This window comes from Spinacia oleracea, chromosome 4, assembly GCF_020520425.1.
Source record: "Spinacia oleracea cultivar Varoflay chromosome 4, BTI_SOV_V1, whole genome shotgun sequence".
NCBI classification, from domain to species: domain Eukaryota; kingdom Viridiplantae; phylum Streptophyta; class Magnoliopsida; order Caryophyllales; family Amaranthaceae; genus Spinacia; species Spinacia oleracea.
This window is the reverse complement of record NC_079490.1, coordinates 181158003-181179470: the sequence shown is the minus strand read 5'-3', so window position 1 is coordinate 181179470 and position 21468 is coordinate 181158003. Positions and strand designations below refer to the sequence as shown.

At 37.5% G+C, this 21468-nt stretch overlaps 2 protein-coding genes across 2 annotated transcripts; one reads left to right on the top strand and one right to left on the bottom strand.

The window, feature by feature from the left end:
• Positions 1-10505: 10505 nt before the first annotated feature.
• On the top strand, positions 10506-14771 carry LOC110781832 (IAA-amino acid hydrolase ILR1-like 4). Its single transcript, XM_021985876.2, has 5 exons — positions 10506-11073; positions 11467-11592; positions 12278-12592; positions 13109-13237; positions 14218-14771. Exons 1-5 carry the CDS (start codon positions 10714-10716, stop codon positions 14620-14622), a joined length of 1335 nt encoding a protein of 444 aa, XP_021841568.1. The 5' UTR covers positions 10506-10713; the 3' UTR covers positions 14623-14771.
• On the bottom strand, positions 14748-17593 carry LOC110781833 (glycosyltransferase BC10). Its single transcript, XM_021985877.2, has 2 exons — positions 16354-17593; positions 14748-15656 (listed from the first exon to the last, which is right to left on the bottom strand). The coding sequence occupies exons 1-2, from the start codon at positions 16870-16872 to the stop codon at positions 15018-15020; spliced, it is 1158 nt and encodes a 385-aa protein (XP_021841569.1). The 5' UTR covers positions 16873-17593; the 3' UTR covers positions 14748-15017.
• Positions 17594-21468: the final 3875 nt, after the last annotated feature.

The following is a 21468-nucleotide window of genomic DNA, read 5'->3' as shown; positions in this document are numbered from 1 at the left end:
TGACCTCATCTCGGTGCCTACGGATATCACACCTGACTCATTGGTTAACCACGTCACGAGAGATGCTGGAGAAAAGGCCATAGTTTTCACTGACAAAGACTTGCCCAAAGAGGGGGGTGCTCACAATAAAGCCCTCTATCTAGTGGTTGGATGCAAAGGACAAAACATCCCCCTAGCGCTCGTAGATAACGGTTCGGCAGTTAACGTTTGCCCATTGCGAACCGCCCATTGCTTGGGGCTAGGAAACGATGACTTCCAAACCTCCACGCAAGGGGTACGAGCTTATGATAACTCTCGAAGGCCTGTGTTGGGAAAAATCAACCTTACAATACAAACCGGGCCTGTGGCACGCACCACGGAGTTTCAAATAATCGACATCAAGCCCACTTTCAACCTCCTCTTGGGGCGACCTTGGCTCCATGACTTAGGAGGTGTGGCTTCTACCCTGCATCAAATGGTTAAACTTAACCATAACGGAGTGATTCTGGAAATCCGCTCCCCTCCTCTCGACATCAGTTGTACTATGGTGGGAACGGCCGAAACTGCAGATGACCTTTATGGGTCTCAAATGGAGGAAGCAATCCAGTTCATCGAAGACTATGATCCAGCATTCCTAGACCCGCACGCATCCCGAGTCATCCCTAGAATGCTGTTAGCTCAAGGTTATTTCCCAGGAACCCCATTGGGCATAAGAAAGAAGGAATGCACGTTCCATCCTTTACCCAACAAATCTACCCCCTTTGGCCCTAGGCTATGAACCAACGGAGGAAGATATTGTTGACCGCTTGTCTAGGCTACGCCTTAACAAGGCCAAACAAACCACCCTCCTTCCCCCGTATCAAAGAACCCTTAACGGAATGTTCATTCGGGAAGGAGAAGAACACCCATCATGTGATTTTCCTGAACCCTTCGTTCAGGATGGCTTGCTAAAACCCGGATTTGAAATTCTCCATGACTGCCACACCTTGGATGAGGCACCCCACCTCACCAAGACCAAAACAGCTGAAATATTGGACAACCAAGCTCTATGGACATTGTTCAACGAATCGAGGCCTACGGGGGACGAGACTGTGATGACTACCCTAGCTTTACAAGATGAAGGTTTCGATCCAACCCGGTTAATCTCTCCTGCATCAACACTAGAAGAGATCGAGAACGGATGGGTGAAGACATGTCAGTGGGTCAACGCGAAAGGAATAGAATTCAAGATGAGTACCGGTGAATGACCAAAGTTTTACGAGACTAAACCCAAGGCTTGAGCCATATAGAGCACCTTAGTAAAAAACGCCTAGTAGTTCTTTAGGTTGATAAAAAAAAAAAAAAGCTTTAGATGGTCCTAAGACCCCTTAGAAAATAGGTTAATTTTGTTTCAGTGTGTTTTCCTTACTTTCCAAATTAATAAAGGCGTAAGATCTCTCCTAAAAACTTTTATTCTAACACTAAATAAGCACTAATCATACTTGCAAAAAAAAAAAAAAAAACAACACAGGCCACTCTAGGCCCAATAAACAAAGCCCACTCGGTCTTGAATCGTGACATCGAAATTCATCAAACCCCAAAATGAACCACATTATCATATTACCAAGGGTCTAACCCATGCAACCCAAAGAAAGCAAAAGAAACCATGCAAATGTTGCTCAAGAAAAAAAACTCATAAAAATAAACACCGCCCCCGGCATCAACACGCACCTCAGCCCACTCAAAAGCCTACACAAAGATCTTCATATCTTCCAGACACTAACCCCATTTTCAAAACCGTTTCGAGTCACGAATAGAAAAAATTAATCCGGACAAAAATACGTCTCACGCTAACAGTCAAAAAAGCCTCCGAAATAGCCTCAAAATTGATTTTAATACAAGTAAAAAGCAAAGCACAAAACGAAGAAAAAAAGAAATAAATGCAAGAACATGTGAAGCAAAGCGTCAAATACGACTGCCCAGAAATCATTTTCAGCGCCCAGGTTTGGGCGCCGAAATCTTTGACGCCTCAGCCTGGGCGTTGAAACTCTCTGCCTGCCTAAATTTTTTCCAGAAGTGCTCGTCATTTTATCCGCACATAACGGAAAAATAACGAACACTTGGGGGGTACAACGTGTAATCAGATATGCGTACCAAAAAAAAAAAATATAGCCGTACAAAAAACACATGGAATTTCATATTTATACGCGGCTTACGGCAAAAACAGCAGACTAAAATAATGATAATACTTCACCCGTTTTACCGATTAAATAATATGTTTCCACCTCAGGGCATATCTATTAAAATCCGGCACCCTAGAATTTATTCTAGCTAGAACTACGCGCGACCTGATTCTAACAAAGATACGTAGGCAATCCTATTTATGGATTCGGTCCAATCAAACAAAATCAAAATATATACATTGTGCAAAAGTGTTAGACATATATAAAATATAAAAAGAAAGAGGAGAAGCAAAAATGAAAGTAAAAATAAAAAAACGCCTTTATTAAAAAAAAATGATAAGAAGGAAAACAAAAGTGCTAAGAAGGAAAAAACAAACACAACTGAAATAAATAAAGGGCACCTACACCCTAGCAAGAACTACACTACTCTAGTTCTTCCGGATCATCAAATAAAGTCTTGTAGAGGGAAATGTTCGCAGGGTCCACCCCCACAGTTTTCTGCGCCGCCCCTATATCAATCTCCATAAGAACTGGCTCCTGGACACTAACTTCCAAAGATGTCAAGGCTTCAGAAACATTCTCAGTTTGAACAGCTATAGCCCGCTCAGCCTCAAGGGCACAGACAATGGTGGGGGAAGGATTATCGACATCAACTGGATTAGTCACTGTTTCTACTGGCGGCTGAGCCTTCCTAACCCATACATTGTTCCGGCGACGATCTCCGCGAGAGCCTGCATTTCTTTTAGCAACGGCAGGCCCCTTCATGTTAGGCATCTTCTTAGGCCTAGAACTGGAACGGGGAGGAACTTCCTTTCGCTTTCGATCAGGACGAGCTTTCACAGTCTTAATACCATGGGTGCGAGGATTGGCAGAATCACGGCCCTCGTATCTAACCCGAATACGAGGTATTAAAAGCTCAGCCGGCTCCCCATTTCGAGCCTCGGTCCTCACAACTTTATCATAGGAGCTCATCTACAACTTGTAGTTTTCAGAAAGACCCACAAACCATTTGTAGCTACGGCCCAACGCGGGAGACCATCATAATACTTATCCCATGCTTGAACCCGTGCTTGTGAAAAGGCCGCTACTTTAGGTGGTACCGTATCAGAAAAGGGGATAGTCTGCCTTAAGCCTTATTGACGCATGACTCGGTAAGGAAAGACATAAATGGGCCGGGATAGCCCCAACAAAGAGACATAAACCGATACATCAGAACCCCCCGTCATAGTAGTCAAACCCCACCACGGTACCACCCACTTAATAGAACAAATACCATGAGTAAAAAAGGAGGCCCACTCGGCCTCGTCCTGGCCTCGGTGCAAATACTCCCGGTTACCCAAGGCTATAGGGCGATAATGTTTAGGATCGGCAGGAGTTTCTAAGAGCCTAAGTCGTTCCATGAGCCAAATCTGCAAAAAACAGGTACGATAAAAAAAAAATTAAAAAACGGAACCTAGGGCGCAGTTTCAACGCCCAGGACCAAGCGCGGAAAATTCTAACGCCCAGCCCTGGGCGCTGAAACTCAACTCCAGGCAGGACGATAAAAAATATTCAAAAAAACATATATGTGCGCAAAGAAAAGATCGATTACCTGCAGCAATAGGGGGCCGGCTTCCCTTAAAATATTCAGATTTGGCATCCTTCTTCAGCTCATCCGCACTCAGTAAAGTCTCGGCAACAACCAACGGTATAATAGAATAGCAACTTTCCAGCTGGCTAATCAAGGGGATCAACCTTATGTCACCGAAGTCACCATTGTTATTCGACAGCAAATAATGATTCAACAAGCAAAATACAAGGGCTCGAATGTTCAATTTCTGTTCGGTCATATTTTTACTAGGCCTAAAGTGATGTTTTACAAGCTTTGCCAAATTAACCTCATCACCTACACCAATCTCAGCAAGCATGTTAGCATCTAGTCCTAGGAAAGCCCCTATGGTTGTTTTACTTTCTTCAATGGTGCCAGGGGTGGCAGGAGTAGCATTAGTAGGATAACCAAGGATCGCAGCAAATTCATCTGGCAAAGGACATATTTCGTTGCCCCGAAAGACAAAAACATGATGATCGGAATCCCAAAAGCTTAGGGCTGCATGCAGAAAGTTATAATCAATATTAATTTGTTGTAAGCCTAAAAGTGCCTATAAGTGGTATTCTTTCAACAAAGCCTTTTCTGTAGGAGTAAGGGCTCGTAGCCAGCGCCTAACAGCTCGTTGGAGTGAGAAAGGAGGAATCGACATGACAAAAGCAAGGAGGAATTAAGGCTAAGCAACTACAAGAGAAGAAAATTAAGAGTAATGGAAAATAAGGACGTATCTAGCCCCTATATATAGCTGAAGACATCAAGTGACATCCTGATCCCATTCGGAAACGCGTTAAGAAATCCGAAAACCAAAAAATCGCCAGGAAAAGACCTTCAGCGCCCACGGCTGGGCGCCGAAATAATTAACGCCTAGCCTTGGGCGCTGAAAATGCAGCCCAAGGCCCAGATTTCACAAAACGCGGAACAGGAAAGGACTTAAAACCATGTTGCTAGAAACGAGGCCCTATTGCAATCAAGATCAAGCCCAAAAGCACCTTTAGCACCCAAATAGCAAAAATGAATGTTAAAACTTGGTCGAAACTTAGACTCGTCTCAAGGAATATATGTGTACACTTTTTAAAACAAATATGAGCAAAATAAATATCAAGGTCATTCTTCGAAACACCAAAAAAATATTGTTAAGTCGTTGGTTTCTCAAAATGAAAAATGTTTGTCTGTCAAAAGATTAAATCCGGGCCAAGCTAAACCGGATATTATTGGAAAATAAACTTTGTCGCCCGGAAACTGAAGTCGCACTCCACGACTTCGCTAAAATAGCACACCACTATAAAGGTCACTCGCACATACGAGCACGACCCCAAACATGATTAAAAGACGTTATAAAATACGTACCTCTCTTGGCGAAAAATGACCGACAAGCCCAAGTGCCTGGGGGCTCGCGGGAAAAAAAAATATACTCCAACAAAGAGTGTGCGGAGTCAAAATCATATTCCCGGACTACGCTATACGCAGTCCCATGTTTGGATAAACTCAAAAGAACGGGTTTCGACCTCAGAGAAAGGTCGCCGTTGACACTTGTACATGGTCCTTTGATCAAAGACCAAGTGGTGGCAAAAATCGAGCCGTAAAGACTAGCTCAAAACCACAAAAGAAGACGGTCACAAGACAAAGGTCCGTCTAAACCCGTTGTCAACCCACATTCAGGTTACAACTAAGTCCGAGCACCCCTCGAAAGAATTCTCCCTTGCAAGAATGAATAAAAGAAATTCTCAAAAGAAATCACGATGAAAAAAATAGGAACTTGCCCACCTCAGTTGGCAAGATCGCGTCACGAACCACGCGAGTTCCAAATCGAAAAAAAACGAATTCAGGGGCGTCCACCCTTAGCGGACAGGGCTCGCCCACCCTCAGCGGGCGGGGTCTGCGCCACTAGCCGCGCAGGTCCTCAGTTTTCGAAAAAAGAATCTTCAAAAAAGCAAAATGAAACAGGCTCGCCATCTTCAGCCGGCGGGGTCTACGTCGCAAACCACGTAGGTCCTTATTTTCAAAAAGCACAAACAAATTTCAAAATAAATTCATCCACTTCTATCGGACGGGGTGTCCACCCTTAGCGGACAGGTTCTCCATCTTAAGCCGGCGGGGTCTACGTCACAAACCGCGTAGGTCCTTATTTTCAAATTTCAAAAACAGATTCGTCCACTTCTATCGGACGGGGTGTCCACCCTTAGCGGACAGGCTCGTCATCTTTAGCCGGCGGGGTCTGCGTCACTAACCGCGCAGGTCCTTAGTCGCTGCAGCGATAACTTTTTCTGGTTTTCCGTTTTTTCCAAATAAGAACGATGTGAGTAGTTTTCCTTTTTTCCAAAAATTAAAGGATTGGTTTTCCGTTTTTCCAAAAAAGAACGATGTGCTGGATTTTCCTTCGTTTTACGTCCCATAAAAACAAGGGGGTTTTCTCGTTTAGCTAACCCTGAAAATGAGATTCTTTAAAAACATTTTTACCTCGTGATTGGGCTTGGCCAGGCCCAATTACACTTTATAGCTTTGATTTCGAAAACATCTGTAGCTACTCCCAATGACAAAGTGAGGGAGTTTCTACGCCTCTTTAGATACTTCCAATGACAAAGTGAGGGAGTTTCTATACTATCCGTTGACAAATCCCAATGACACGTGAGGGATATGTCGACACTTCAAGTGATGACCCTTAAGTCAAATGTTATCACTCGGGGGCTCGTGAGACCCTCGCAAAAACAGGTCACCATGACTTGTGTGACGCACTCCGTCTAGTACTTTGACCATCGTCTTACTCCAAGACTCAGTCAAAGTGGGGGCTAACTGTAGACACCTACTTTTGTCCCCATTCCCGAAAGGGAAGGTTCGATGATGAGAACATAAATCTCCACTTGGCAACGCATCTCCTATAAAATAACGAATCTCAATTTCCCTTTTCATTTCACTCGAAACCTACTATTTATAGAAACCTGCTAAAAATAGTAACTACCGTAATGGGTAGTTGTTAAAAGTGGCAAGTCATAAAAGATAGAAACCTGTCGGAATTAGGTGTTGCACTCCAACATAAATCCTAAATGAGATAGAAATTGCGAGAGAATCCTATTCCTAATACGATTCGAAAATAAGAGTTACGTATTAATTAAAATCCTAACGAGCCTAGAGTTCATAACGGGCCCAGACGCATTCCGTCATAAATTAATACGCACTAAAAGACTCGATTAAGTCTCATACACTCCGGATTCTAAGAGTCCGAATCTGACAAAGAAAACAGCCCATACCCTATTTTCAACGCCTGGCTCTGGGCGCTGAAATTACCTGGGGCGTGTGCTTTCCTAAATCTTCGTGAATTAGAGTTCTACAATTCTATCTTTCCACAAACTCTTTTCTATAAATATAGCCCCAAGTTCAACGTGAAAACAGACACACAATTCATATTCTGAGTATTGACTCCAACCCCTAAGCCTAAGCCTCACGCTGCGAAATTGATCACGCGTTCTGTCGCAATCGATCCAAAAATCGAACAGAACGTATCCTGTCCCGTAACTTGAGATTCGTTAAACAAAAGGAGAAATAGCAAAGTCAAAGTGGTTAGTTTTCTGAGAACCGTGACGCACCTCTCAAGGGTGCGTCGTAATGTGTCCCTTCGCATGATTTAATTGCTTTCCTCGCCCTTTTATAAACTGTTAAACTAATTAAATCTGATTGGTCTATCACGCCTAATAAAGATAATATTTTGGGAAATTGGATTATCATGCTAGGTCCCTTAAAACAATCTAAATCAGATAATCGCGATCGATCTAGTATTATATGTTGCATATTGTTAAAATCAACTCAGATTAGTTTAATAGTTAACGCATGTCCCTTCAATTATTTATGCTGAGCTAGTAAGGATATCCTGCCTCTGGAGTTATCGACGAGCGAGTACTCCTCTCGGTAGTTACAGTCCCCTGAACCCCCTCAATCTCTACCTTGCGGGTGTATGTTGAGAGATCCCCACACCAGGGATCACAAGGGAACCTACGGCCGTCGTGGTCAAACATAATTGCACTCCCTTTATGTCACGATAACCGGGTTTTGTCAGTTTTTCTCATTGTCGTTAAAAACTGAATGGCGACTCCTATATTACTAGTCAATTGGGTGTAAACTCACAGGAAATCCAATTACACTTGATTTGACAAAAGAAGCGTCACACCCACGAGGGACGAGGTCACGCATTAGCCTCGTGCTTTTTCGACCCCCTCAAAGTTGGTGTGACTCGGATTGGGCGGCTTGCCCTATTACTCGACGCTCACTTACAGGTTGACTTTTTTTTTTGGGACAATCTCCTATTTCATGGAAAACAAAAAAGAAACATACATTTTCTCGTTCATCGGCAGAGGCCGAATATCGCTCTATGGCAGCAACCACATGTGAATTAAAGTGGTTGAAAGGATTATTGTTGAGTCTAGGAGTTCATCATCCTAAGGCGATTCCCCTCTTTTGTGACAGTCAGTCTGCTTACACATGACTAAGAATCCAGTGTTTCATGAGCGTACCAAACATATTGAAATCAATTGTCACTTTGTTCGTGATGCAGTTACATAAGGGATTATTGCACCATCATATATAGCTACAACATCTCAACTGGCCGACATATTCACCAAAGCTGGCAGGAGTCAGTTTGATTACTTGTTGTCCAAGTTGGACATTCTTGATCCTCACCGTGTTCCAACTTGAGGGATGGTGTTACGGAAGTTAATCTCAAATAGGACTTTATGTCCAATAGTTTTAGAGTTAAGGAGATATTTTAATTCCTAGTATTAGTGTTTAGATAAATTATAGCTATTAGTTTCCTACGCATACAAGGAGTAGGCATACGCATATGCTTTGGTACTATATATGTATATATATTTGCTTATCAATAATATAAAGGGAGCTTTAAGCCTCTCACATATATCTCTATTACATAAGGGAAGAGGGGAGGGGCAATAACGTAATCCCACTTTTGGTGTCCCCCTAGGAATAGACGATAATACCCTCACACCTTCACAATTCAATTCAATTAAAAAAAGCTGATTGTTTAGTAAATTTAAAAAACTTATTGTAATAACAAATTAGGAAAACCATATAATTCAGACATACATAAATCATGCATGAAATTAAATTGTGATTCTTTACTAATTTAAAAAACTGATGATTTGCTTCAATCTCTCAAATTAGGATACCCAAGTAATTATCATTCATAAAATCAGGCAATGTGACGGTAAAAAGTCAACAAGAATTGAATTGTTTCTCCACAAAACATAAAAGCAGTGAGAATTGAAAGTCAAAAATTGTGGAAATCGGTCATATAATATCTCAATTTCTTTCCTGGAAACAATAAAATAAAAGTCAAATAAGACAAATAAAAATAAAAATACGGAGTACAAATTACTTACAATTATCAAAATCTCTATTATTTATATGGAAAACCAAATTTTCATTAAAGAGTACATCAAAAAAACGAGTTCAACCAAAATCTCCTGCCACCGTTTCTCTTTGAAGTCGCAAATATATGTTTTTCTCCCGAATTCATGCATAAGTTAACAAAATAAAAACAGAATTTGTGTTAGTAAATTGAACAATTCATGATGCTGTATCCGATGGTAATGCACAAATTAACAAACTAAAAACAATTTTTTTTTTACTGAGATTTACAAATTGAACATTTCAGGATCACATGGCCAATGGTAAGAAAAGTAGTGGGGATATACCTAATTCGTTGTTTATAGTACAACTCCACCACCATCATTTTCAACCGTTTGACAACGTAGCACCTGATACACGTAAGTAATTCTTTGCACATTAACATTTAAACATTGAATTTTTTTTATTTTTCACTTTGAAACTTTTTACATGATAACGGAGTTACATTATCCACCTTTTATGCATTTGTTTTTAAAGGGGTACATCGATATGATGTACGAATTCTATTGATTCGTAACTACGATATGTTCAATTACTTTGGTACTACTACGTACAATTTAAAACTTTCGCCATTAAAGAATACGTAGTATGTATTCAATTCGTGGACTATGGACCGTGGTGCACATAGAGCTACGTGCACCAAAAGAACATGTGTGCATAAGTAAAAGAACACGACACTACGGCAAAAGAACATGCGATATAATATTTCAATTTTTTATTATAAAAATAATTTATTATTTTACTATTTATTAAAACCTAAATAAAAAAAATACCCATGTTCTTTTCTCGTAACCAGATGTTCTTTCAATTATATACTGTGTTCTTTTGGTGCACGTAGCTCTATGTGCACCATGTTCCACCTTCTAAATTGCGAGTATGTATTACATTGTTTCATTATTTGGTCTTTTTTGTTTTTTTTAATATGAACTTTGTGAACAACTTTATCTTGCTTACTATTTGTGGTGATTAGTTGAATTGACAAACAAAATTAGTTTTTATAGTACATGTTTCACACGCATCGCGTGCATACAATACTAGTTTATCATATTACAAGTGAGTAGATTTTAGAAAAATGGAAATAACAGTTACTTTGATGCAATAATTGTGCCCACTTAAAAATTTAATTTGAAATCAATATCGATCAAACAAAGTGATTTGGTTTGAAAATAATATCACGGAATATGAGTTGTTGGAATCTTTGGATTTTTCGGACTAAGTTTCGATCCAAAGTGATGTTGTGTTCAATTTGTTGTTTGGAAAATATCTCAACAACAAATAAAAAATTCATATTAAACACGTGACAGATAATGCCACAGTATAAGCAAAATCAAGTAACAACCAACTACTGACAAAACCCACTTGAATCAATTTCATTATTTCCAACCATAAATTTTTATTTTTCAGGCTATAAATTTCATCAGCTACTGTTCAAAGTGCGCCAAACTCCAGAGAATCTGGTCCCCAATTCCACCCACAACACCTTTTTTTTTTTAATCTTTTTATTTTGTTTGCATGTTTATAACTTTATATATATTGATCAAACATTGAACATCTGCAAAATCCCAGATCAAAATCATGGGGTTTTCTAAATGGGTATTTAGTTTCTTGATTTTTCAATGTATTGTTGTGAATTTCTTACAATCTGAGTCAACTTTTACCTCAAATGAGGTTGAAGAAATCCCAAAATACTTCTTAAATCAAACCCAAAAGGCAGAGGTTTTTTATTGGATGGTGGGAATTAGGAGGAAGTTGCATGAAAATCCTGAACTGGGGTTTGAGGAATTTGAGACAAGTAGGGTAATTAGAGAGGAATTGGATAAATTGGGTGTAAAATACAAGTACCCACTTGCTGTTACTGGTGTTCTTGGGTTTATTGGAACTGGGGAACCTCCATTTGTGGCTTTGAGGGCTGATATGGATGCTCTTCCTATTGAGGTACTGTTTTATTGTATTTTTCAATTGAAATTTTGTGAAAATTCTTGAAACTGTTTTTTATATAAGTGCTCATTGTTTACTGGTAATGGGAATTGTTAATTGTACTATGGTTAATGGATGTACACTAAATTAGTTGGTTAGTCGTGGGGGTGATACCCTGAGATCTAATGCCATCTACATTATTGTGAAAAATGACTCTCATACACCTATAAAGAAAAGGCTTTGATGATTAGGCAGTTGGGTGGTGTGTTCAATTTGAACATGTGATTTGTATTGATAATTTAGTACTCTATTTGATTTTATTGTTTAGTCTGATTGATTGAGCAGTGTTTGTCTGATTGATTTAGGGTAATCATCAATGATTGAATCTTATTATGCTCATGAATTTTGCAGGAAATGGTTGAGTGGGAACACAAGAGTAAAGTACCTGGAAAAATGCATGCATGTGGGCATGATGCTCATGTTGCCATGTTGCTTGGTGCAGCAAGGATCCTCCAAGAGCATAGACACAAGTTACAGGTGTGTTTCTGTTGAGTTTGCTTTCATGATTCGGGGTTTCTTCTGTTTTAGTGAGTAGCTTGATTCTCTGCGGATATATGGACTTTGTTGAATTATATAGCTTAAAATATGTTGATAAAATCTGAAGATATATCTATCTCAACTATGAGGTCTAATTGTGTGCAGAGAACTGCAGTAGCTCCTAATTGAAGCTAAGCATTTATAGGAAAATCTGTCAATTTCTGGGCAGAATGACAGCTGCTTCTAAAAGTACTTCCTTGAAAGCAACATGGTACATTTGTGAATAAATAGCTGTTCTGTCCTTAGGTTGATGCATGGTTGAGAATTTATAACATGTTGCACACGCTGCAATATGTTACTCAAGTACACAGTCCAATTTGATAAGCACTCGTCTAATTGAATTGAGTAATTAGATAGGCATGAGAAATTGAATTACTTGACTAATTGTTTGGAAGTATTTTTGGTCGCTTGGATAGATAACTTTTGAGAATCTTCTTGTAAAAAGAAGCTTTCGCTATCTTCTGTTCGAAATTGACTGTAAGATCATCAAATTTTCTGCTTATATGCTTTCTGGATATGCTGGATAAAGTTGGGGCAGCAATTGACCAATCTATATTGAAAAGTACCAATTACTGAAAATTCTATATTAAGGTCTTATGCTTTTTCCTCTTTCTGATATCCACAGGGAACGGTTGTTCTGCTTTTCCAACCAGGGGAGGAAGGATATGGAGGCGCCAAAAGAATGATTGAGGCTGGAGCACTTGAGAATGTGGAAGCCATATTTGCTTTGCATGTTAATTCTGGCTTACCCGTTGGTCAAGTTTCTTCCAGGCCTGGCCCACTCTTGGCTGGAAGTGGATTCTTTGAAGCTGTAATTAATGGAAAAGGTGGTCATGCTGCTATTCCTCATCACTCGGTAGACCCTATATTGGCAGCTTCAAATGTGATTGTTAGTTTACAACACATTGTTTCTCGTGAAGCTGATCCCCTCGATTCACAAGTAATCTGTTTCTTTAACTTCACGCTTTTTATCAATTGTTTGATTGAGTATTTTTGCCAAATAGGCTTATCTGAACTGAAAAAGTTTGTTAAATGAAGATGATTTTCATGTAAATGAACCTGTTTTTTCTGCATGAATGATAGGTTTTCCTAAATGGTAATGATCTTTGAACTGTAGATGGTGAGAATCTGCTCATTTCTAGTTGAAAGAGTTATATCCTTTTTTTTAGCAGCTCTACCAGCGTGTGTGAGAATAAATGAGATTAAAAGGCATAATTAAGTACTATATATTGGCCAGTGGTGCGGGCTGTTAGATTCATAGTCACTAGCCTCAACTAAGAGCATCAGAATCTCAAATTGTTCTTCCTTTTCCCCTCCCCCCCTTTTCTTGATGTAAATATATTCTACCTGAAAGTTATACAGTATCTGGTTCTGCTGCCATATTCGTTGTGAAGGTACATATTCTATTGCTTTACTGTTCTTCCCATATATTTACAGATTAGTTTCTTCCTTTCAGGTCGTCACAGTAGGGAAGTTCCAAGGAGGTGGAGCCTTTAATGTAATACCAGATTCTGTCACTATTGGTGGTACATTCAGAGCCTTGTTAAAGGAAAGTCTTAGTCGTCTCAAACAGAGAATTGGAGAGGTAAAATACTCTTTTCGACATGTTAATTTGTGGTAATTATGATGGTCTTGGGATCATTATCTTGTTTTGACTTACAAATTCAGTTCACTGAGAACTTTGAGCACTTCCATGTTCAAACTCATTCAACAGAAAATAGTGACCTATACAAATAATGTTGCAAACTTATTAATAAGAATGCTTTATTATGTGCTGCTCATATAAAGGGCTAAAGCAGACAACGAGGGTCATAATAACAGATAATATTCGTTAAAAAAAATGATGCTATCTTTAAGGTGAAACTATTATATTTTATTTCTAGCATCCGAAAAACTTGCTGTTCTGAAATTACGTTTAGTTAGTGCCAATTTCCTGCCTGTTGGTGTTGGTTACTACTTACTACTATTGGGGTTTGTGGAGAGTTCAATGCAATCAATGGAGACATAAGGATGGTGTACTTGGAATTAAGCATGGAAATCCTTGGGGGCATGGTGAAGGTGGGAGTGCGACCACGCTCTCTTGATTATGCATGTCTGTGTGAGGAGTCGAGATTATTGAGGGTCAAAGGCAGAGTGTTTTGGGTATCCGCGCTAGGCCCTGGGAGCTGATCAGTGTGTCCCCCCTATAGGGTATTTGCCCAAATTTTGTGACAGACGTCTCGTTTTTTGTCCATTGATTGTTTATTGATAAATATCCTTTGGGCCATCGTTTGTATGGGATTCACACATTTCTATGTATTAAAAGAGAGGTTTGAGTGGAAGCATTGAAGAGAGATCTTAGAGTGCTTGTAATTGAAGCATTACTCCCAAATGCTATTTGGTGGATTTCATAGTATACCCGGTGTCATTTATTGTGTTCCATATTTGTGGTTGCTTTGATAGCTTCTTCTTCCAAATTAATTGTTGACAACCTCTTATTATTCTTCAATTTCCTGATTTTGTAATGTATTAGAAATTAGCATCCAAGACCTTTGCCTTAGTTATTATGTTAAATAATATTTACAGGTTATCACAAGCCAAGCAGCTGTACAAAGGTGCACTGCAACTGTTGATTTCTTTGATGGTGAAAACTTTTACCCACCAACCATAAATGACGAAAACTTGCATGAGCTCTTCAGCAAAGTTGCTACAGATATGCTTGGGTCGCGTAATGTGAAAGAAGCCAAACCCCTGACTGGATCCGAGGATTTTGCATTTTATCAAGAAGTGATCCCAGGGTACTTGTTCTTTGTTGGTCTGAAAAATGAAACGCGTGGTAATACAGGATCAGAGCATAACCCCAAGTTTATGGTTAATGAAGATGTTCTTCCTTATGGTGCATCTCTTCATGCCTCACTGGCTGTTAGATACCTTATCGAAATGGGAGTTAAAAACCTAGAACAAGATAGAACACATCATGATGAATTGTAAGCACCTCTTTTTTTGTTTACTATTCTTCTGCGCTCATGAAATGTGGTCCAATGCGGGTACTGATTCTGCTGTACATTCAGTATTGTAAGTCAATTTTCGTTTAACATCCAATTGTAGCTATCCAGTTTAAGGAAAAAAATTGAATGACATATTATAAACCATTTCATTAAGCTTTGAAACAAACAAAACCTTAAACTAAATTTAGGCAGCAAATGTTCTAACTTAGATGTAACCATCCTGTTAATTAAAATGTGTGATCTCGAGTTCTGCTACGTATTCACTTTTTCCCAGAAAGGGTTAAACCAGGACTAGTATAACATGGCTAGTCCAGAAGTATGTTAATGTAAAACTATCTCTGTATCAGCATTCAGCAGTTTAATGGTTTTCCTTTGTTTTTAATATCCAAAAACTTCAGATGACAAACTCAAGAGGGGTTCTAAAGCACTGGGTGCAAACTTTCGTGCAAATAGTTGGCATAGAAAGACTAGGCGATGATTGTAGAAGCACATCCGCCTTCCTAAAATCTTGTCAAAGAAGTCCTTTGAAACATCTTTCTTGCCATATGTAGCCGGGTGGGGCCCACCCCTCGACCAATCTGTATACGTAAGACTCCGGTTAGCTAGCAAATGAGGAACTAGGATGGTAAGCATTGTGGGGAAGTAGTGCTCATCCACATAACAAGCAGGCTTGCAGAATTCCTTGAACTTTGGGTAGTAAACTTTGTCCTCTACAATCCGGACAGCAAGTTCACGGTTAACCTCAAACCATTGGGAACCTTTTCTCCATTGCTCAAGGGTGACCTCCGGTTCCATGCGTCTGTCATACCTTCCCCTTCCATAGGGTCCCCGATCATCATAGGAGCCTAGGAAGTTGTAGTGAGACTTTGAAATGTAGCGGTATACAATAGTGAAGTTACGGGTAGGAATGCAGGCCTCTGAAAGAAGAACAAAGTATTCATTGGACAAATCAAGCATCGCATTTGCCAAAAGTCTTCTCTCAGCATCACACATGCTCATCTTCCCCCATTCCGTTACCTGAAAATACCAAAACTAAACAATCAGGACACTCCTATACAATGTCGTGAAACTTTCTTCACAGCATGCACTTCTAGTAACTTCTGTCCGTTTGTATCTCTTGTAAAACACAAAATATGAATCATATTAGCGCACACAGTTAATTGGACACTACAAACAGTCCTGAATTAGCTCAAAGTAATAGCAGAACAGAGGTCTGTTTTCTGTAACTTCAAAGATTGCAGTCCTGAAACTTTTTTCTGCACTATGAATTCTACCAAGATTGTCATTCCCAACTGTGCCATAAGCTGGAAACCAACTACCCTATAGACTCTAAGGTCATTCCCAAGTGTGCCATAAGCTAGAAAGTAGAAACTATTACATTCAAACTTAAAACTAATGTTTCTGTTGGACTAATATTATCCCTGTCTAGGAACAATCTTTCGCATTGGAAATTTCCTGACTGCAGAAATTTTGCTTTCAAGAGGTACTCAGGTTCAGGCAAACGAAATGCTAATATAGAAACAACTGACAGATAATGCATCTTTGGTTCAAGAAGCTATTTAAGGCGGTGAGGTAAGACAGGTACATTGATGCCTTGAGATAAACCAAACAAAACATACTGAGCTACTTACATCAGATAAACAGAGAATAGATACTAAAAATAAGATGTCAGAAGCAGCTAGAACATTCAACAATCAACATAAAAGCCCTGTACCTGGCTAGGAATCTGTCTGCCGTAAAAAACAGAAGAAGTGGAATAATTAGCTCGATAGGTTGGCAGTGCATGAACATAGATGGAGTAAAGTCCTTGATTGCCTTGAAAAAACCTTTCCCAAAGAGGTGAAAGAGGCAAAGGTCCCCTTGTCAGAAACATGAATGCCAGCTTAGGAACCCTCTTGTAAGGATACTCTTGTATTCGAGGAGCAAATGTGGCTCTCCAAAATAGCTCAGTATCATTCATGTTATGCATAAGGTTAGAAGGTGGTTTTATCCAGCATTCCAGAGTATTTGAGGCATCATGGCAAGGTTCTAACCTAGATGATTCTCTTAACACCATATTTCGCAGCCCAAGATACCTGATCATATTCATACTTAATATGCACACTCCAAGGCCAAGAACCAAGAATATCAAGATAATATAAAGGATCTTAAACGACCAAGATTTGTTCGGCCCTGTTCTTGTACAGCTCACACTGTCCTTCCCATTCTCGCCATTCATTATCCTTGCCTGCATTTTAATCAACAGAATGAACCAGAATTTACTGGATCCTTACCTCAAAAATAGGGACTCATACCAGGAAATGCCCTTTCTGTAACGGTACTGTAACAAAACACCAAAAATTGAGATTTTGGCACCTGGGTGTTTGATCATAAACTGATTGTTCTTGTAAGAGTGATCAAAACCTGAACCTGATCCATAAAAGCCTCAGAAAACCTAAAAGCCGGTGATCCTTTCCTGTAAATGAACAATATGATCACACTAACTAAACAAAACCCAAAATCCCACCAGAAGGAGCAAACTCTCTAATCTAATGATTCTAATCTAATCTAATCTAATCTAATCTAATCAAACACGAGCTCGAATGGACAAAATCAAGTATAGGGTAGTGAAACAAAGAAAAGAGGTAAACAAGATGAGAAAAACAAGGGTATTGTTGTGATCATTCAATCTGTGATAATAAGTTGGTAAAAGAGATAGATATAAGTAGGACAACAAAACTACAAAGAGATTAACAAAAACGTTTGTATATTAACTAACACAAACGTTTTTGTTTTTGATTAAACAGTTGTAGAAGTTTTTGAAGTTATTGGGTGTTTTTGAAACCAAATTGTACGTTTTTTTGAAACTGAAAACATAGAAGACAATGGAATTGGGAATAGTGAAAAGAACTGTCCGAAACTTTGGGAAGAGAGAAGGAAAATGATGACCACTTGACAACATGTGTTTGGGGGAATATTACTTTGCCAAGTGTATGTTTATATTCATGAGTACTTTTGACAAAAAAAAAAGAGTAAGGTAAATTAATTATATTCATGAGTATTTTTGAATTTGGTGGGTCAATGAACGGGTAATTATATAGTGGTTGTTAAGCGGTCTTTTAAAGTGCTAATTTTGTTGAGAGATTGTGATTTCAGTGGGTTGAAAGTTGAAAAAATATATAAATTAGATGATGGATTAATATCGAGTGTTAAGGAGGGAGATGGGGTGAAAGAAGTTATATGAATTAAATGGCGAATTGATTTTGAATGAAGAAGATGGATTGTGGTGTTAAAGGTATAAAATAATTTGTGAAACAAACAACAAAAGGAAAAAAATTAAAAAATTAAATGGAATGGGATGACACATGTCATCTAATAAACCATGGTCTTCCTAGGTATTGATATATAGAGCAGGGTTATCTAGCGCATAGCTCAGTTGGTAAAGAGTAAGGAGTCAAGTTAAGAAATGTATAGCGTGTAAGTTTGAGATTCAAATCTTGTGAGAAACACAACCCCACTAACTTATTGAGGCACATGTTGTCAAGATGGTTTTTGTGATTTTGGAAGCTTAGGGAGAAATAGATGATAAGGGCGATATACATTTAGAGTGTGTTCTATTTAACTTATCTTAACTTATTGGATATGAACTTACTACCTCCGTTCCTTAATGTTCTTTACACTTTGAAATATGTGTCCAAAGTATAAAAACTTTGACTGTGGATTCACACTGTTATATACATCAAAATGTTATCATATAAGATCTTGTTAGATTGGTCTCGTTATATATTTTCAAAATACCAAATTTTTATAATTTTTTCACATAAGGAAATGGATATATAAGTCGTTAAATATTGCATTGGAGTCCGTGTAAATAGTAAGTGTAAAGAACATTAAGGAACGGAGGTAGTATATGAACTTATCTGAACTTGATAATGATAATAATAATAATAATAACAATAATAATAATAACAATAATGTACTCCGTAGTAATAAATAATAATGAAAATAAATAATAATATTAATACTAATAAATAATAAATAATAATAATAATGATAATACTAATAAATAATAATAATACTAATACTAATAAATAATAAAATAAAATAATAATAAAATAAAATAAAATAATAATAAATAATAAATAATAAATAATAAATAAAATAATAATAAAAATAATAAAAAATAATACTAATAAATATAATAAAAAATAATACTAATAAATATAATAATAATAGAAATAATAAATAATAAATTATTATTATATAATTAAATAAATAATAATTATTAAATAATTATCAAAAAAAAAATATTGAAACTAGTTTGGGTTGAAACGGGTCCGAGTTTATACGGGTCCAGGTTAAAACGGAACCGAGTTTAAATGTGTTCGGGTTGAAACAGGTCAAGGTTGAAACGTGTTCAGGTTTATACTATCCAGGTTGAAATGGGTTCGGTTAAATGAGTTCGAGTTAAAACGAATTCGGATACTTAACTCCCAGGATCATATCGATTCGGGGTGGGTCATGTCGGATCGGGAATCATATCGGGTCATGTTCATATCGGATCGGGTTAATCGGATAGCGGAATGAAATGCGTCGATTTTCGTCGGGTTTGGGTTCTTATCGTGTCGGGTTATTTGTAATTATAATAGTAATAAAATTTATTGTTACTAATAATAATATTCTCTCCATCCCTTAATACTCGTCATTCCTTATAACGCTGTCTCTTTATATTCGCTCTGTTTCTATAAATGACATACTTGTACTAATATTATATCATTTCTCTCACTTAATCAAAGACCCACTTATATTCCTACTTTCTTTAAAAATATTAAAAAATTAAACCCCCCACACATCCCTTAAAAAGTTTGACACATTTTCCACCAACTATATTAAAAAAGTACCTCCACTATCAACTACCACCTAAGAGCATCTCCAACAGCAAGCTAATTTCTAAATTAGCTTGGCATGCCACATATATTTCAAGCTACTTCCATTTCTAGCTAGTTAGTACCCTAGTGGTTAGCTACTAGCTAGCTTGATATTTAATGTAGTCATATTTGTCAATCAATATTTAAATTTAATTTAATTTAATTTAATATTATTCCGTTGGCCAGGTTTCTTCAAGCAAATTAGCTTAGATAAGCTAATTTGATTGGCCAAGCTAATTTATCATTTCAACTCCAATGGTCAAGCTAGTAGCTTTGGATTATCTAAAAAATGCAATCAAGTCCCTAGCTACAACCATTGGAGGTGCTCTAAATTGTCTAAAACTTTGTGCCAATCAAACCGGGGCGAGTATTAAGGGGCGGGGTAATAATAATAAATATTTATTTATTATTATTATTATTATTATTATTATTATTATTATTATTGAAACTTGTCTGAACTTGTCTGAATTTATCTGAACCTTTCTGGACTTATTGTAACTTATCTGAACTTATTGGACCTAAAACTAGCTTATTTTTAAAAGGTGAACAAAACACCCATTAATGGTATATAATGGAAAAAATTGATGCAAAAAAGTAATGTTTTTTCAATGATAAAATAACATAATTTCCCACTCCTTACTGATTGAAATATATATCAAAGTATGGATTAAATCTTAATACAAATTGGATAAATTTGTAATAATCTTCTCAAATAAGGAAACTTTCATTTTTTTTTCTTTTGTTTTAAAGAAATCCTATTGGCCAAGTTCAATAAAATTTGATTTATTTTGTAATATTATGTTACGGAGTATCAAATTTAATTTAATTTTAATTGTGTAATACTATATTATTTTAATATAACATCTTTGATATGAAAGTATTTGCGAAAAAGGTTTAAAAAGAACAAGAGAAGTTAAAAAAAAAAGAGGACGGATATGGAGAAAAAAACATTGATATATTTAAGGGAAAACAAACATACACGAAAAACATGGCATGTTTAACGAACGATTTCCCTACAAGTAGCTAAATCGAAATCTAATTTCCAATTTGCATTGGTTGAAAAACTAATTCCCATGGTACCGTCCACGTAGGATTGGGTAAGCGCTTCGTATAATTTTATTTTTTAAAATTCAACCTAAAACCGCTAAAGGTATTAGCGGTTCATATATTAGAACCGCTAACACCAGTAGCGGTTTTTACTAAAGAACATAAAGAACCGCTACCACTGTTAGTGGTTCTTTAGAATAAACCGCTACCATTGTTAGTGGTTCTTTAGAATAAACCGCTACCACTGTTAGTGGTTCTAATATATGAACCGCTAATACCGTTAGCGGTTTTATGTTGAATTCTTTTAAAAAATATGTATACGAAGCTCTTACCCGATCCTACTTGGACGGTACCATGGGAATTAGTTTTTAAACCAATGCAATTTGGAAATTAGTTTTCGATCTAGCTATTTCTAGGGAAATCGCTCCATGTTTAACCCCTGACAAAAAAATCATATGTCAACAAAGAAAAGAAAATGTAGTAACTAGCTAGGATGTAAACCCACAAACTCCCTGGAAGATGTAAATAACTTGTGCACAAAAACTACTACACTGTCATCAGCTGTTTACAACTATGTACTTATTTATTTGATACTTCAAGTACAATTAGAAAATTTTGATAAGAGCCCGTTAGGAGAAATTGAATCAAAATTCAATTAGATAAATTCTATAAGAGCCCGTTAGGAGAAATTGAATCAAAATTCAATTAGATAAATTCTATAAGGATAATGGAGAACAACAAACCATCTTTGTTTTCTTATTTATCCAAATCTAAAAGAAATTCGTTCTCATATTTGTATTAGTATAATGTGACTATGTGGCTACGTACTTTTTAGAGGAAAGAACAACGACCTAGTACTTGTTCAATAAGATATA

Bases quoted from the DNA above. Each gene is read 5' to 3' on its own strand.
- LOC110781832 (XM_021985876.2), top strand. From the start codon at position 10,714: ATGGGGTTTTCTAAATGGGTATTTAGTTTCTTGATTTTTCAATGTATT. The intron at 11,074-11,466 runs GTACTGTTTTAT...TGAATTTTGCAG, and splicing joins TGGATGCTCTTCCTATTGAG to GAAATGGTTGAGTGGGAACA. The intron at 13,238-14,217 runs GTAAAATACTCT...TAATATTTACAG, and splicing joins TCAAACAGAGAATTGGAGAG to GTTATCACAAGCCAAGCAGC.
- LOC110781833 (XM_021985877.2), bottom strand. From the start codon at position 16,872: ATGCAGGCAAGGATAATGAATGGCGAGAATGGGAAGGACAGTGTGAGC. The intron at 15,657-16,353 runs GTACAGGGCTTT...TGGTATTTTCAG, and splicing joins GCAGACAGATTCCTAGCCAG to GTAACGGAATGGGGGAAGAT.